At 42.4% G+C, this 19,506-nt stretch overlaps 1 protein-coding gene across 3 annotated transcripts in view; it reads left to right on the plus strand.

The window, feature by feature from the left end:
• The window catches only part of LOC147013030 (DENN domain-containing protein 1B-like), a 251,978-nt gene that overhangs the window by 75,401 nt on the left and 157,071 nt on the right, over nucleotides 1-19,506 (plus strand). For all 3 annotated transcript variants that reach the window (XM_085854485.1, XM_085854484.1, XM_085854486.1), the window contains one exon: nucleotides 12,922-12,971. In XM_085854485.1, coding sequence (XP_085710611.1) covers nucleotides 12,922-12,971 — 50 coding nt within the window. The remainder of the gene's footprint in view (nucleotides 1-12,921; nucleotides 12,972-19,506) is intronic.

Consider the following 19,506-nt stretch of genomic DNA (forward strand, 5'->3'; position numbering starts at 1 on the left):
GGTCAGGTGTGGATGATTGAATGCATTGTTAGATATACTAGAATGTGCAATTAACTTTATTAGTATGTATGATACGACATTAAACCCTCCAATAACTAGAACGCCATTCTGTAGAGCACATGCCTCCACCAGGCTGAACAGTTTACCTTTTGTTTCCCACTGATAGGCCGGATGTGCATCTGCTCACAGACAGACACATACACACACGGTTGAAAACACAACCTCCATCTACCTTCAGTGGCGGAGGTAATAAAGGTAGAAAGTTTGAATAGTGAGGTTGCATTCCTGGGTTGATTGGCTGTCTGTACGCAGTTGAGGTTGTGCATCTACTGATGTCGACCCACGGCCATGGTTGTGGACCCACTGCAGTTAGAAGAGGTCTTGGGCTAAAAGTGTGTCATCTGAATTAAGAATGGAGTCAGGATCATGATCTGAGAAGTCAAAAAATATATCAATTGCTTGTAGGTTCACAAACTTCTCACTTAAGTTAAATAATTTTTTCAGGTCTGTGATCAAATACAATTAAAGATAGGGGGTTGTAGAAATATTGTAATTTACAACATCCTTTGTATGTTAATACATACAGCACTTTAAGAACTGTTATTGTTCAATAAATGACTAGATTTGTGACGAACAGACCTGTACTAAGAGGGTGTGAGTGTGTGTGTGTGTGTGTGTGTGTGTGTGTGTGTGTGTGTGTGTGTGTGTGTGTGTGTGTGTGTGTGTGTGTGTGTGTGTGTGTGTACGCGCACATGGGGGAGAGTTAACACTTTGAGCAGGGGTTTACACTACTTTTAGTAACACCTGCCACATGACAGAACTGTCTTACAACCCCCTCTTTCCCCCATCCACTCCCCCATCCACTTTTCCTAGCTGCCCCATGCGCCCTGCTGCGTACAGCCCCTTATGAAAAGGCATAAGGTTTGGAGACAGATGGAAGATAGGTGGGGGAAAGACCCTCCGCACGGTGCCGCCGGCCGGGATGCGGAGGTGACAGGGACTTGGGACATTGGGTGTATGGCTGTGAGCCCTTGAAGGGGGGCAGGGAGGAGTGGTTAGTGGGACAGAGGGTGCAGTGCAGGAACCGCGAAGCTACACGTTGCAGCTGACGGATCTCCCTCGAGGAAATCTTAAACCTACTCCGTGGAGAGATCATTAAAACGGGTCAGAGAGTGTCGGGTGGGAAAGCTGGGTTTGCTGCTCAAGAGGGGATGGGTCAGATTTGCATAAAGCTCATGCTGCTTTCACACTATTGCTGCAAAGCCAAAGGGCTGTTTGAATGTTCTGGGATGATTATCATATGTTGTTTCTTGCCAATGTATGTCTCTAGCTTTTTGTTTGTTTGCCTGTGGATTTTGGTATGCGTATAACTTTTGTAAATACGTTTCATTGATTCTACTTTCGTTGGATTTACTTCATATTTTAAAAGGTAAATTCCATTGTTAACCTCATCAACTCCAAACATTCACCTCCATTCTTAAACACCGCTCTTCTCTCACTTGTGGACCTGTCTTCTTGAGTCTGTTGTTTCGAGCTCTTCCCTTCAGGATTCCAAGTCTTCTGCCCATTGCCACCTCGTATTCGCTCCCATTTCCACGACTGAGCTTTGCTATAAGCCCGCTTGAGATCATTTTCCCATCCTTCTGGTAATCTTCTTGTGCTGTGGTCCATTCGTTTTGTTGTTGTCCCAAAGGTTTCCCTTTGTGCCGTTTTGTCTGTTGATCCGTTGCCCCCTGTTGATCGCTCTTCCAATGTGCTTCAATATTATAGTTATATACGTATATACTGACCACAGCAGCACATTTACCATGGACACATCCCCTTCATGACAACACTGTTATAGCCTGCTTCCTTACAACGCACGTTTCCTTTTCCTGCACCGGTCTGATGTTTGTTTGTTTATTTGTGTATTTGTACATTATTCCTTCACGGCTGAACTGAAGAGCGGAGAGGCCCAAAATTTTGTGTGTGGGTACTTCGGAATCTGGACAAGGTTTTAAGTTACCACATCTTGACATCTTAAGTCTTGGATTCTGTTTTGAGGCTTCCAAAGGATGCTATAAAGTGTATATTGGGATGTGCGGTCAGGCGATGCTGCCGCCGACCCGCAGGCAAAAGGTAACCACCATGAGGCCAATAACTCTACAGCACAGCTTTTCAATGTCCAACACATCCCGAAACCACCTCCGGGAAAAGCTCAGCTCGCCGGGCAGCACCCGGTTCCTCCCCCCCCCACCCCCACCCCTCAACCTCCCCTTCCCTGGGCGGTGCTAGGTAACCCCTGTTAGTCATCTATATTCATGCATTGATGTCTCCACATTCAATACGAGTTCACCAGAATATTTCTCGGATTATTACTTCATAACCAGCATCCTGTCCATCTCCAGATGTCCACAAAGGATAATTTAAGGTTCTACTTCAACCTCAATAAATTTCACTTTGTGTGATTTTAAAAAGGATTTTGTTTGGAATTTCATTAAAAAACATTGTGTGCAGGTAGAATTCAATTTTATTTGTACTGTGTTACTGCACAGCATCCCCCTCAAGTGTGTGTGTGTGTGTGTGTGTGTGTGTGTGTGTGTGTGTGTGTGTGTGTGTGTGTCTGTGTGTGTGTGTCTGTGTGTGTGTGTGTGTGCGCGTGCGCGCACGCGTTTCATCAGCTGCTGAGCACCGCATTTGACAGAGCGGTAGATAAAGCATTTGCAGGATGTAATAATGTATGTATTAAATTCTACCAAAAAAGAGCAAACTGATCAATGAAGGAAAATCAATATTCATGTAGTTTCTCAAAAAATGATCTTAAATAAAGTATTCGATTTCTCCGAAACACCAGTTTCTTTACATTTGGCAACAAGATACTCCAGCAGACAGTGTGGATACCCATGGGTTCAGATCCGGCTCCTTTCTTATTAAATTTATTCCTGCACTTGTACGAGTCTGATTGGGTCCAGAACGTGTGCAGGAATAAAGTAACAACTGAACGAAGGTGTGGAAACATCTTTAGATTCATCGATGATTTACCAGCAAATAATGATGGGTTTGTATTTGATCAGCTTCATGATGATATATATCCAAAAGAACTCGAATTAAAAAACGAAAACCAGACTTACACTTCAGGTTCTTTTTTGGAATTACAAATCGATTTTAATAAAAACAAATTTCACACCAAATTATTTGATAAACAAGATGCTTTTCCATTCCACATTGTACGAATGCCTTTATTAGACAGCAATTTTCACAAAGATTTACAAGGAATTTAGGCACAGGGGGAGGCCATTCGGCCCATCATGTCTGCACCACACCAATAGCAGATTTTAATCAATCCATTGATACCCCTTCGCTTTGTGTTCAGCCTTTTGGTTGCTACACTGGTACTCATTTCGCCATCCTCAGAAGGATGACAGGCTGAGTCAACCCCTTGGTGTTAATTCAGCAGCCAACAGGGCTTGAACTCAGGACGCTATGCTCCCCAGCCACCACCCGAACCGCTAAGCCAACACCAGGTTTGACTTTCGATCACCAGGTTCGATCATGAAGCAAATCAAATTCTGAAGATGTTACTCCATTGGTGCAGTTGCAGGTGAAATAATTTTGACTGAGAGTAACCATAAACAGCACTGAACTTGTCAACAGATTAAAACAACTATTCAGATGTATGTTAACACAGGGAGCCACAGTTAGTAGATTAAAACAACTAAACAGATGTATGTTAACACAGGGAGCTACAGTCAGCAGATTAAAACAACTAGTCAGACGTATGTTAACACAGCGAGCTACAGTTAGCAGATTAAAACAACTGGTCAGACGTATGTTAACACAGGGAGCTACAGTCAGCAGATTAAAACAACTAAACAGACGTATGTTAACACAGGGAGCTACAGTCAGCAGATTAAAACAACTAGTCAGACGTATGTTAACACAGGGAGCTACAGTTAGCAGATTAAAGCAACTAAACAGACGTATGTTAACACAGGGAGCTACAGTTAGCAGATTAAAACAACTAGTCAGACTTATGTTAACACAGGGAGCTACAGTCAGCAGATTAAAACAACTAGTCAGACGTATGTTAACACAGGGAGCTACAGTTAGCAGATTAAAACAACTGGTCAGACGTATGTTAACACAGCGAGCTACAGTTAGCAGATTAAAACAACTGGTCAGACGTATGTTAACACAGGGAGCTACAGTCAGCAGATTAAAACAACTAAACAGACGTATGTTAACACAGGGAGCTACAGTCAGCAGATTAAAACAACTAGTCAGACGTATGTTAACACAGGGAGCTACAGTTAGCAGATTAAAGCAACTAAACAGACGTATGTTAACACAGGGAGCTACAGTTAGCAGATTAAAACAACTAGTCAGACTTATGTTAACACAGGGAGCTACAGTCAGCAGATTAAAACAACTAAACAGACGTATGTTAACACAGGGAGCTACAGTCAGCAGATTAAAACAACTAGTCAGACGTATGTTAACACAGGGAGCTACAGTTAGCAGATTAAAGCAACTAAACAGACGTATGTTAACACAGGGAGCTACAGTTAGCAGATTAAAACAACTAGTCAGACTTATGTTAACACAGGGAGCTACAGTCAGCAGATTAAAACAACTAGTCAGACATATGTTAACACAGGGAGCTACAGTTAGCAGATTAAAGCAACTAAACAGACGTATGTTAACACAGGGAGCTACAGTCAGCAGATTAAAACAACTAGTCAGACTTATGTTAACACAGGGAGCTACAGTCAGCAGATTAAAACAACTAAACAGACGTATGTTAACACAGGGAGCTACAGTTAGCAGATTAAAACAACTAGTCAGACGTATGTTAACACAGGGAGCTACAGTCAACAGATTAAAACAACTAGTCAGACTTATGTTAACACAGGGAGCTACAGTCAACAGATTAAAACAACTAGTCAGAACGGACAGTCAAAGAGCAAGCCTATAGTCCCCTCCAGTGAAACCAGTCGGGGACTAATAAAGGTGAATATTGGATCTTGTGAAATTACCATCATTTACAGCAATACTTTGAATTATATTATATTTTAGGAATAGTTGATACTGTACACTTGATAAATAGAATTGTAAAATTGTTAGACTACGTGCTCGCTTATGGACTCAACTCAAAAGTGCACATAAACACGAGTGGTATTGGCGGATGGATGCAAAGGCAAACGACAGTGTGTGCTTACAAATCCTCAAATGCTGTCATCAATTTTGGCGTGCCTCTTCTTTTTGAACATTTCCGTGACCTTTTGCCTTCCATTTCCAAAGGACATTGCCCACAGTTGACTTGGAAAGGCCCGATCTAATGGGAATGTTGCAAAACTATGGCATCCATAACTGCTCCACGGTGAAGGTCATTCAACTCTGCCTCATGGCTATACAATTGATTATTATTGTTATACAATTCTGACTATGATTTTTTTTTTTTTAAAGCACACCACTCAAGGTTAGCTCATCCCACTGATTAGTGTGATTCCCATTTCAACGTTACGGTTTGCTTAGCTCTTTATCGCAGCAGCGGTTTTCAAGCAGCTACACATCCATTAAGACCACATTGTACTAATGTTTATGATTCTTTCAGTCATATTTAGACTTGCAGATACATACAACAAGGTCATCGGTAAGATGTTTTTTTAAAATTAGAGGTCATGGCTTGTGGAAGAACTGGGCAGCAGAGTACATTACTGACAACGAGGTAGAAGGGTGCAGTCAGAAAAGGCCCAAACACAAACATATCAGTGGGGAAAAAGAGGAGCCACAGGGAGAGAGGAAACAAGAGTCTGAGCATGGAAAAAAAGATCCTCGACAGGCACGTGAGAAGGTGTTTGTTGGCAGTCTTGCAAGATTGTCAACGAGAGCAAGACAGGACATACTCTTGGAGTTGATTCCATCTCTGCTCGACTGGCCATCTGTCATGTAAAGAATATTCTATGAGATGCCTGTTGGATTGTTGAGTGGATCGGTGTTTAACCATTTAAACATGAAAATACAATAAAAATTGCCTTATCTTTTCATACTTCTAATAGCAACCCAGAGTGAATAACAGGGAATATACCACTTATTGTATTAATTTGACACGCTCTTCAGCCTTGGTAATTGATTCGGTGATTTTTTTTTTCTGCCTTCCTAAAAATCAACTTTTCCCTGCTGTATAATGTGTATACCTGCAAGTGGCTATAGGTATTCTAAGCCAGTGTACTACCTAATTTGAAAAACTACTGTGCAGTCTGGGTAGGTAACGGCAAACCACCTCGTTTAGTCCTTGCCATGAGGCTGATTTGGCAGCACTGAATCTGCTTTTAGGCAGAGACCCAGAATTGCACTGCACAGTCAGTCATTGGGCCTATCCTTGTATAAGAGTGTGTGTGCTTCACTTGTGTCAGTATACTGTTAATAAAATGTCCTCTTATTCCTGTTTTTGTGCAAGCTTGCCATTTTTACGGGAAATGTTGCGATTATGGTGTTGAGTGAAAGGGGTGCACAGATATATGTATATATATATATATATATATATATATATATATATATATATATATATATATATATATATATATATATATGTCTATGTCTATGATCTATCACACCATGCACTGTACACATGGGGCATGGCCCTTGGATAGCTGAAAAGTGATTGGCCAAATCAAATCACGAGTTAGTTCAAAACGTGTGGGGTAAATGCTATCTCCCGTGCTAAAGGCCCAGTCACACCTTGACGTTTTAGCCAGCAATGGCAACGTATCAAAATGTATGTAAAATGCTGGCTTACGTTGAACTTTTGATGTTTTTTTTTTAAAGATTCGGACGTATTCATAACGAGTTGGTCGTATGCATAACATACTAGTAATGGACACAGAACGTTTCGTTGTGTTATAGATAACTTATACCAACGAATGCTTAGCCTGTTGTCGGCATTCACAACCTATGCCCAACGATAGTCTAACTTATGCATAGCACGCTGCACGTATCGCAGACGATCACGTGGCGTAGCCTATTAAAAGGCTGCCGCACAATGATTCAAATCATAACCGCCGGAGAAATGGAAGTGTCAACATCGCAGTCACACCTTGGCGATCTTGCCAGCATATGCCAACCTCTGAAAAATGCGTCTAAAACGCTGGGGCACGTCGAATACAGTATGGGTAAGTTTGGTATACGTGAATAGAACACTAAAGTACGCTATCATACATCGTATTAAGTGGAGTACATCTTGTAATTTTCAACGTGTTAAACATTTTACGACGTACTTGCCGTATGCCTCACACGTTCCGCATGCGATGGGAATAAGTTGTACGCAGTACGCACGATATGCGAATGTTGGCACACTTCGACAAAAGTTACTTGTAAGGTACTCATAAGTCGAAACACGTCAAGGTAATGGTTAGCGTCAGTGTTCCAGACTCCCTGTTTTTTTATTTTATTTTATTTAATTTTTTTCCCTTCGGTATGACGGTGATGTTGACACTTCAATTCCTAGTGCGGTTATGATTTAAATCGTTGAGCGGCAGCCTATTAATTATATTATATTATAACCGCACTATAAATCGAAGTGTCAACATCACCGTCCTACCGAAGAAAAAATAATAATAAAAAACCAGGGAGTCTGGAACACTGACGCTAACCATTACCTTGACGTGTTTCGACTTATGAGTACCTTACAGCTAACGTGTGTCGACGTGAGTCAACGATCGCGTAACGTGCCTACAACTTATGACCAGCGTTATGCAGAACGTCTGAGTCATACACTGGCATAAGTCTTAAAATTTCAACCATGGAAAATTTGAGGACAACCGCAAAGTACAATGTTTGAAGCCAGCGTACTACGACGTATGGCAGTGTTTTTCAGCGTGCTCTCAATGTTATCAAAACTTACCCATAACGTATTCGACGTGTACCAGCGTTTTACACAAATTATCCAAAAATCGGCATAAGCTGGCTAAAACGTCAAGGTGTGACTGAGCCTTAAGTAACAGCTTCCTCTTTCCTAATAGGGTGGGGGTGGGGTGGCAGAAATAAGATGTTCCCACGCTAACAAATGAATGTGCTTAATTACGCTGAACTTGGCAAATGCATACTGGCACAAGTACAGCGGTATTTGAGAAATTGCTAATAGTAGGACAAGACTACAAACGGTGAGGGAGCTCCAACAAGACGATGCAGAATGGGTACTTCATGGTTATGGACTACTGCCACAGCCTGATACATCAAAAGATTTGGCAGCAAATTAGATAAGGGTAGCAAATCAATGCATAAACCTTCAAATTCTGGTTGATAAAATGAATGGGAGATAATAGGAGCGTGGTTAGGGGGGATTGGGGGAGGGGGTGGCTGGTGGTGGGGTTTTCATGGCGTTGCTCCTCTTGGTTGACGTAACCCTACAACTGCAGGAGATGGGAACCACAGAGGCACAGGTGATGATATCTACCTTGTTATTTCCTCCAGTGGCTGTGCTAGCTTTCACTGTGCCAAATGCCAGCACCCTGGCCAAACTACGAGCCACTCCACCCTGTGATAATTGAATTTGTCCACAGTGAAACATCTCTCCACAACAGTATTGTTACACTAGCTTTTTAGTTGTTTAGCTATTAACTGTTGTCCACTTCAATGTCTTCAACTGGGACAACAGTTGTCATATATATATATATATATATATATATATATATATATATATATATATATATATATATATATATATATATATATATATATATATATATATATATACATATCTATCTATCTAGATCTATCTTCTTTCTCCCACCCCACACTCAACTGCCCATGTGGGGCTTTTTTTTTTTTACATCGCCTGCAGCATGTTCCTATGAATGTCCCAAGTCAATCTACACTGATGGCTGAAAGCTCACGGAACAGTTTCTGCTGCACCACTGAGGAAATGGGGGACTAATAATCATAAACAGGAGGGGGTGGCTGAGATTGGGGAAACCAGGGACATCTTAGCACTTTGCCTGACATTTGTCTTCACACACATTACCACACAGCCCAATCCAGGAAGCCGAGGCCAACATCATGGCGACAGTGGCGTTTTCCCTTTATAAACACGGATACACCACCGGGAGCTCCCAGTCTTTCGCATACACCTAATATAATCAATGGAGAAATTATTAGACATCTCATCTGAGTATGAAATAGTTGCAGTAAGTGAGACATCATTTAAGGAGGAGAGTAACTGGAGGACATGATTAGAAGGCTACAAGGTGTATCGGAGTGATAGGAAGGAGAGAATAGGAGGAGGAAAAGCAATCTGGGTAAAGGACAGCATTGTATCAAGAGAAAGGGGTGACATTAAGGAATAAATGTTGAGGATTCTGTGTGGGTAGAGATTAGAGATTGTAAAAACAGTAAGGTACTGGGTAGGATGCTTTTGTATGGCTCCGGGTGTGAAGGAAGAGGAGGAAGGAGGAGTACATGAACAATTCAAAAGGGCACGTGGTAAGGGAAGAGTATTGATTATGGGGGATTTTAACTTGCGAGGGATAGATTGGTTCCAGGAACAGGGAAAGGGTAGAGCAGATGAGGATTTCCTAGTTTTAGTCCAGGATTGCTTTTTAATCCAGTTTGTAGATAAGCCCATGAGGGGGAGTGCAGTGTTAGACCTCCTTTTAAGTAACGATCCCAATGTGGTGGAGGAGGTGGAGCATTTCTGCACCCGAGAGTATTGATGGAGGTGGCTGAGCAGGTAAGTGAGATGTTAACGGATATTTTCAAAAGTTCCCTGCAGTCAGGACAGGTACCGGGGGATTGGAGAGTAGCAGGATTGTACATTGTACAGGAATGTAGTGAGGGCCACATCGAGAATGTTGTTTGCAGTGTTTGTCACCACAATTCAGGAAGGACATAGATGCCATAGAGAGGGTTCAGCGCAGGGCAACTCACTTAATTCCGGGCCAAGCTAGACTCAGCTATGAGGAGCGGCTGAAGGAGACAGGGCTTTATTCACTAGAAAGGAGGCGGTTACGAGGAGATATGATAAAGATGCTGAAGGTAATGAAAGGTATCGATAAAATGAGTGCAGAAGAGTTATTCAGCAGAGTAGACAGCGATAGGACCAGGTGCCATAGCCTGAGAGTAAAGGAGAGGAGAGTTAAGACAGGAGTAAGACAGCAGTCTTTTACTCAGAGGAGCTAATGCATGAAAAATGGTCTCCCTGGAAAGGTAGTTGCAACAGAAACGGTAGATAAGTTTAAATTGGAATTAGATAGGTACCTGGAAGTATTGGAGATGGAGGGGTATAGGGATGTTGACAAGACTTTTTGGAAGCTTGAGCATTGATGGATGATTGCATGTGTATGAAGTGTTGTTGGTGGGGGGGGGGGGGTGTCTCGTCAAGGGGTGTTGTATGGTTGATGTTGTGATTTTTACCCAACCCCATGCCCTCTCCCCTGAAAAGAAGGGGGGAACCCCCCCCCACAAAAACTACAAAAAAAAAACACTTCATTTAAAAAAAAAAACATTTTGTATTTTCTGATTTTGATCTTTTTTTGATAAATTGGTGGGGTGTTCATGTGGCACAGGCATGATGGGCTGAATTGCCTCCACCTGCATCTAATTTCCTTGTGATAGATACCAATAAATTTGCATTTGAAAGCAATTGTTAAGGGATTGCATAAACATTCAATAAAAGATGGTGTGAATAATTTATAGTGAATAATAAGTTAATTTTGTTGAATGACTTTTTACATTGCCACAAATTTACTGATCACCTCTAAGATGTGTCATGTTTCTGACGAGACAGCTTCATCTTGAGCAATATATCAATGGTCTTAATTTAAATATTGTTCAAGATGCTGTCCTGCAGATTTAAAATATAGTTTATTCGAAAACAAATATGAAGATAATGTTTTTGTTTTCTTATAACTTTTATCTTTGTTTTTTTGAAGTTTGTTATTTTACTTTTACTGTAAACAATTTACAGCAAGTACTTCTTGACCACTTCCATTGAAACAAAGGGTTGAAATAACTACTAACAGTTGAGCAAAGCAGTAATTTTATAAATAGACACTGATACAGGACACCCATTAAAACCAATCATGTGTGAGACAAATATTGATAAAATACATTGCAAAAAATATTGTTGCAGCCACGGATCATCTCAGTGTCCCAGAACGATTTCCGATGGGCCGTGTCAACTACAGCCGTAACGGCCAACCGAGTCGATGGATCCAAGCCGGATCATGTGTCCACTTTCACGATACTGTGCTAATGGGACCTTCGAGTCAGCTGATGTGTTGCGCTGATTCGGTGCTGTTCGCTCAGTCTAAATTTAACAGCCGAGCATAGCTGGTGAGGAGCACAGCACGGTCTCGTTATATGGTGTTTGTGGCCATTTCCAATCAGCCCTTCAATGGACTTGCCTAATTACAATGACGATCACTCTTGCTCAAATTCACCCTGATACCTGATATATTTAATACAAACGAGGGAACATGGGGAATGAAAATACAAGATGCAACACACAAATGATAACTCAATAACGCTCCTTCACCCTTACCGGCACATGCCTGCGAAACGACGAACGATTGGAAGGTCCTTAAATATCCTTATCAGGCTCAATCATTCCATGAAAGACATCCCAGAGAGGCGGACAAGACAAGAAATACTTGAGTTATGCAGCAAGACTCAGCTTGAACTGATGCAAGTGGCAGCCCAGACTTGTTCATGCATCAGCTGCAGTCTGCCCTTGAGGAGATGAGTCATGGCTGGAGGAGTGGGGGCGTCATGGAGGGGCGTGCTGCAGCGCTGTGGTCTCGTGCAGACTTTGGTACTGTAGCTCCTGTGTATCTCCTGATTCCTCTTGGCTGCACGTGCTTTTATAATTTCTGCCCTCCACCTCATGCTATGGCGTACCACATCCCTTCTCTCTCACTCACCATTAGCTTGATTGTCCGTTTAATGACTGATTGGGAATGGCAACCAATGCTGTATAATGAGACCGTACAATGCACCTCACTGGCTTCCGTAGGCCATTAATTAGAGACCAGGCATGTGGCAAAGAATCAGCACAATGCAGCGGCTGACTAGAACGTTCCATGAGCATCTATTGTGACAGTGGATACATGATCCAGCTCTGAGCCATTGATTTCTATCGGGACATCGACCACACAACCCAGCAGGCTGTAACAATGTATAAACTAAAAGGCACTCGGTACAGTGCATACTTCCGCCAAGTTGAACCTGTTTACCTTTTCTTTCCCACTGATAGGGCAGATCTGCATCTGGACCTCACCCAAAATCTAATAAGATTGTTCGTGTCACCTACCCAGTGCATTTACCAAGTTTTGTCATAACCCGTCCACAACTTTTTGAAATATCATGCTATACAGTATATCATTTTTGGCCATAATCTCTTAATTGTGAAGAATCACTTTCAATATTATAGGATCTGGATCCTCACCAAAATCTACTTAATTAGTCCTTGTCACTCAACCAACCTCTCCACCAAATTTCATTTGAATCCATCGTTAATTTTTTGAGATATCCTGCACACAAACAAACAGACAGATAGACAGACAGGGGTGAAAACGGTAGGGGGAGGTAATTATCGGATCTGGATCTTCACCAAAATCAAATCGATTTGCATGGCATGGTCTCGTGCCCTCCCTTTCCCCATTTTAGCAAGGAAATAAGGAAATTAGACGCAGAAGGAGGCCATTTGGCCCTTCATATGTGTGCCACACCAGTATCAGATTAAATCAATCTGTCAAGCCAATGGAGAAGTGAAATATATTTATCCTTCTCCTTTCTTTCATTCTTAAAATGTATTTTTCTTATCTTACCCCTCTCCTTCCTCCTTCGTTTTGCATAATTAATATGTTGATGGCCTGTAAATATTAAGCGCATGTCGTTGGAGTAAATAATTTACCAATTTGCCATCATTATAACTTTTGTTCTCAGGAAGGGCTGGAGAATGTGCTGCGGTTCTGCTTCCCTTTTGATGTGAATCGGTGAGTATCTGCACCACAATATTGAGAGCTCACTTTATTGATTTGGAGTTTTTCTGGCATCATCCCTTATGCAGTACCAGTTTTGTCTCCCATTTTAATGACAGAAACTTCGTGACTCACAATTTGAACAGCTTGAGTGTCACTCAAATTTTCCTCGTTATAATATTTTTATTAATTCTTCGAAATCTGGTGTTGGCTTAACAGTTAAGGTGGCTGGCTTTAGACATTAGGGTCTTGAGGTTGATCCCCTGTCACGCTGTTAAGTAACAGCAGGTGGGTTGACTCAGCCTGTCATCCTTCTGAGGTTGGCAAAACGAGTGCCAGCTTACTGGAAACAGGAGGCACTGCATCAGTGGCACAGCTGTGCTCCCAGAAATGATGCAACTGGCAGCCATTGGCTGTGTACAAAATAAGAATTAATTGTTCTAATATTTTGCTTTGGTTTGTTGCCTCGTGTTTACATTGAGTCGCTGCATTACATGTGTAATTCATCACGAAAGTGTGTACAATATGTACAATGTATGTGTCTTCCTCCTTTTATATGTTTTTGTTCAGTTTTTGTTATCGGTACAATTAATTTTCCTCCTCGTCGACATTTAATGTGTTGAAGTATTGCAGAATAAACCAGAGTTCAAAGAACACCATACCCCCATGCGGTGTTGAGAAAAAAAGGACTTGGAAAGGAACCAACACTGAGAGAGCGAGCGAGAAATTTGATTGGTCAAGATGGTGTAAAACGGTGTAATATTTTGTCCAAGTACCGATAAACATAAGGTTTTTCAAAGTGCCAAGAAGGCGATTTGTGTTCTACATTGTTTGAGTATATAACTCAATTGAAATACAATAACGATTTTAATGGTTGTATAAAAAAAAACAAAAAAAAACATTTATTCGGAAGTTCACTGCACCTTATTTAACATGAACACGTTGCATGAGTCATTCATGCCTGTTGTTTGTGTCTGTTATGACATCCCTAAAAACTACATTTCCTGTTTGGAGCTATTTTCAATTTTGGTTTGACTGCCAGACAGCAGACTGTGCGCTTGCGCACTTGGGTTGAGATTCCTGACAATTTGCCAAATTCAGAGCCAAAGTACTGCGAAAGTGGAGGTTCATGTTCTACTGTATTAAAAATATAACATCCAATCGAAATTAAGTAGTTCCTCGATCATAAACTGATGTCTGTAGATAGACAGACAGACGAAGTGAACAAATTGATTAACCCTGCTTTTCGCTTCGCACGTGTGGGCTCATAACACAAACATCTCAAAGGGCACTCGGTAGAGCGCGTACCTCTGCCACACAATGCCTGATCCAGGAGAACACATTGGGCTCAATACATTTTTGAAATATCGTGTTATATTGTTATGGGTTTCGGGTATCGGCAACAAGCACGACCGCTAGATGGAGCATTAGAGTTGGCTCCACCGACCACCCAGAATCTAGATCGTACCTTTCCGATAACTTCAAAGGTACGGGTCCCTTACAGAACCGTGAATCGTCAATAATTCAACCGTGTGGGACAGGGTTATTTGCCAAACTTCAAAATACCTAGAGGCCCACGTGGCGAGCAATACCGAGGAATTCACACCCTCGAAGGAGCTCGAACGGGACGAGCCGTTACCGTGCTCGACCCGTGCGTAACCCGAGCGGATGGTTACCGAGGTTCCGTTGGTCCAAATGCACATCTACGGCAGCAACGGCCTTTTAAATCCACCAACAGGAACCGTGCTAAACCAATGAAGAAAACACAGAAACGAGCTGATACATTTAACAGGGGATTTATTTATAATCGGGGGGGGGGGGTGGAAGGGAACACACACACAAGGAGCAGACTTAAACTGACTAAAATAAATGCAAGTATGTACAAGGCACCTAAACAATTCTACTTGAAGACGGGCCCACAGACACACACACGCACACACAAATACCCAAAAGAAGTGATGGCCACAGCCTTTATTCGGCCCTTCAGCTCAGGAGGGAAGGTGAGCCGAAGGGGAGAATCTATCTCCCACCTCCCCGCCTCGTGCGGTTTTGGATGATCTGGTTCGGAAAGACTCAAACCCGCTACACAATGCAATGATGGATGCCGGCCGGCGCGAAGGTGGACCAGACAGAATGCCGGCAGGCCAGACGAGACGACCAGGCGACGAGGCTCACAAGGTGACCAGGCGACCAGGCGACGCGACCTTGACGTTTCAGCCAGAACGCCCCGAACACTCTGTCTCGCGAACGCTCCTGCCACGAGAACACCGTCTCTCTAACGCTGGTCCAGACAACCACACTTTCTCCTCAGGAGGGAGGGGCTTCTTCTCCTGGCCACTCGCCTCCTCATTGGTCAGACCCATCGCGCGATTCCCTGGCCGTCCTCCATTGGACAGGCCCACGGTAGGTGGGGCAACTCCCACCCTTCTGGGCGGAGTCCCGATCGGAGGCGTTTGTGGCTCCACCCACCACCCTCCACCCTCCACATGCGTAATGACGATCGTGTCGAGTCGTAAACGGGGTGGGTGAGACGCCCGCTCCTTACCGATTGGCCAGAGAGGGACGCCATCTCTTTGTTAGACTCCACCCACACGCGCGCTTGCTGGCAAGCACTCGAAGAATGCGGCGAGCAGAGTGTTGTCGTGTGAAAGTGAAGGTGAGCATTGTTGTCGTTGATGTAAAAATCCTAACTATCAAAATAACTCTGCAGCGCACGAACATTTAATTCCCATTAGACTAGGGGATGGATTCTAATGAGAAACACATACTTACCGATATAACTGTTCTATAAGGACTGAATGTTGGGTGCAGTAAGCTTCCAAATTCGTAACAATATATAGTTTTTGGCCCGATTTCAAAATGGTGAAGAATCACTTAAAAATCATCAGATCCGGATCCGGATCTTCACCATAATTGAATAATTTCTTCCTTTTCACACACCCAACATGTCCACCAAGTTTCATCCTAATCCGTCCACTACTTTTTGAGATATTGTGCTATATATCGTTTTGGCTTTATCTCTCAATGGTGAAGAATCACTTAAAAAATTCTAGCAGTCGGATCCGGATCTGTATCTTCACCAAATTCTAATCAGTTCGTCCTTGTTACACACCAAACCTCACCACAAAATTTCATCCGGATTCGGATCCGTCCACAACTTTTTAAGATATCCTGTATACAGACAAATAGACAAACGGACAAACAGACAAACAGACAGAAAGGGGTGAAAACATAACCTCCTTCACCTTCGGTGGTGGAGGTAATAACGTGAAGCACGATTGGTGTACTTCCTGAGTATTGATGTGCAACTAGTTCTAAGAGAACATAAAAATTTTATTTGAAACGATTACAGTATTTGTTTCTATAATATTTTCAGCAAAATTTGAAGCTAATGAAAGAGTTTCCCGGAACAATTACGTTCAGCCCCAGTTCGCTGTTGAAAATTTCCTGCGTGATTCCACTTGACGAATGTACTCGAGTAGATATGGATCTTTTAAGTTTAAATCAATTGTAAAATGAACACAATTGTAAAAATCGCCTTAACTTCCGTAATGAGGGGGATCCAACAGGATATAATTTCTGAGAATAAGAGCTTCAAAGTTCAATTTCCATGAAGAATATCATTTCACTCCCTTTGAACAAAGATCCCTTTCAGCTTCAGATATTTTGTTGGAAACTGCTATTGACACCAAAGATGTACTGACCTTGAAAGATTACTGTCGTGTACTTTTAACTCGATTTGGCCCAAGATGGGGGATAGCCCAGTTTACTTCTCAGGGACTCTTGTCGCATTTATCCAAGTGGATATTGGTCTCATTTATTTATTTTTTGACGGGCTCTCTGCCTTTCTTTTGGGCTTGTTGCACATTTCTGTTACTTATCTATTATGTTCATTTAGTGTCCTGGTGCTTGGACAGTGGTTGGTGCCTGTACTTTGTTTTGAGGCTGGTCTCTCATATTTCTCACTCCCTCGAATGCAGAGTACAACACGCTTCTACAGTTCCAGTATCGTGAAAAGATACTTCATAAATGGTGTTTAAATTTTGTTTTCTTACTGACGGTGTTGGTTTCCCAAGAACAAGGAATGTAGAAGAAGATTCTTCAACCCGAGGGTAGGGCTGAAATGTAGTGTTATAGATGTAGAAACCGAATGCCGACAAGGATTGCCTCCTAAATCCCGAATACATACACTTCAGGGATGTGCAGATGTCATCATCACAACAAAACAGTTCCAGGTCAAAGTATGCTGCATCACATGGTGTTTACCAAGGCATGATTTTTGTTTTCCTCTTGCAGTAACTTTATTTCCCACATTTAGTGGTGTGCTAATTGCTTTGTACAAATTTACAGAATTATTTATTTGGTTCCAAACGGAGTTTTAACTGGAATGGACCTCCTCCACCAGGCTCTACGGTTTACGTTTTGTATCCCACTAATAGGCCGGATCTGCATCCGGACCTTAACTTAAAGCTAATTGGCTTGTTCTCGTCACCAACCCAGCTCATCTACCACGTTTTGTCATAATTCGTCCACAACATTTTTGAAATATCGTGCTATATATCATTTTTGGCCCCATCTCTCAATTGTGAAGAACCGCTTTAACAATTCTCGAATCTGGATCTTCACCAAAATCTAATCAGTCTGTCCTTGTCGCACACCCAACCCGTCCACCAAGTTCCACCCGAATCCATAACCTTTTGAGATATCTTGCTCACGGACAGACAAACAGCAGTGAAAACATAACCTCTGTCCACCTTCGGCGGTGGCTGATGTAATGAAGTCTTGACAATGGATTATAACATTGCATGTTTGATGAAAGCACAACGTGATAAACAACAAAGCAGCATTTTGATCCCTTACTCTGGCAAGCCAGGTCTTCTTTCACTCATCATCATCATCATCATCATCATCATCATCATCATCATCATCCTCATGCACCATGCTCGATACAGAGGGCCGATGCTGCCGAAGCAGTGTCTTAACTAAAGAGGTGACAATCCTGGACGGATCGCCATTCTGATGCAGGATTGTTGACTGCGTTTGTACAGGCCCAGTCACACCTTGACGTTTTAGCCAGCTTATGCCGATTTTTGAAAAATTTGTCTAAAACGCTGGCACACGTCGAATACGTTATGGGTAAGTTTTGGAAACATTAAGAGCACGCTGAAAAACACTGCCATATGTCGTAGTACGCTGGCTTTCATCGGTGTACTTTGCGGTTGTCCTCAAATTTTAGCATGCTTGAAATTTTACGACGTATGCCACCGTATGACTCACAAGTTCCGCTACGCTGGCCATAAGTTGTAGGCACGTTATGCGATCGTTGACACACGTCGAGGCATGTTATGCGATCGTTGACACATGTCGACACACGTTACTTGTAAGTTAATCATAAGTCGAAACACATCGAGGTAATGTTTAGCGTACCCGAAACTTATTTCTAACCTATGAGTAACGTGTTGTAGGCACGTTACGCGATCGTTAACACACGTCCATACACGTTACTTGTAAGTTACTCATAAGTCGAAACACGCCGAGGTAATGTTTAGCGTCAGTGTTCCAGACTCCCTGTTTTTTTTTTTTTTCTTCGCGATGACGGTGATGTTGCACTTCGATTTCTAGTGCGGTTATGATTTAAGTCGTTGAGCGGCAGCCTATTAATTATATTATATTATAACCGCACTAGAAATCGAAGTGTCAACATCACCGTCATACTGAAGAAGAAAAAAAAAAACCAGGGAGTCTTGAACACCGACGCTAAACATTACCTCGACATGTTTCGACTTATGAGTAACTTACAAGTAACTTTTGTCGATGTGTGCCAATGATCGCATAACGTGCGTACAACTTATTCCCATCGCATGCGGAACGTGTGAGGCATACGGCAAGTAAGTCATAAAAATTTTAACACGTTTAAAATTTCAAGACGTACTCCACTTACTCCGACGTATGATAGCGTACTTTAACGTTCTATTCACGTATACCAAACTTACCCATACCGTATTCGACGTGCGCCAGCGTTTTAGACGCATTTTTCAGAGGTCGGCATACGCTGGCAAGATTGCCAAGGTGTGACTGCGATGTTGACACTTCCATTTCTCCGGCGGTTATGATTTGAATCATTGTGCGGCAGCCTTTTAATAGGCTACACCACGTGATCGTAGACGATACGTGCAGCGCGCTATGCATAAGTTAGACTATCATTGGGCATAGGTTGTGAACGCCGACAACAGGCTAAGCATTCGTTGGTATAAGTTATCTATAAGACAACGAAACGTTCTGTGTCCGTTACTAATATGTTATGCATACGACCAACCCGTTATGAATACGTCCGAATCTTTAAAAAAAACATCAAAAGTTCAGCGTAAGCCAGCGTTTTACATACATTTTGATACGTTGCCATTGCTGGCTGAAACGTAAAGGTGTGACTGGGCCTTAAGATTGGAAATTTTGCAAGGGTGCCAGTGATGGCTGGCATACTCTTTGCGAAGGACATTGTGATATCTTTGGCATCCACCATGTGATGCTGGCTGATGGGACACTGAGTTTA

This window comes from Eptatretus burgeri, chromosome 14 (genome assembly GCF_056783735.1).
Source record: "Eptatretus burgeri isolate ZD-2024b chromosome 14, Ebu_testis_v1, whole genome shotgun sequence".
In the NCBI taxonomy this organism is placed as follows: Eukaryota; Metazoa; Chordata; class Myxini; order Myxiniformes; family Myxinidae; genus Eptatretus; species Eptatretus burgeri.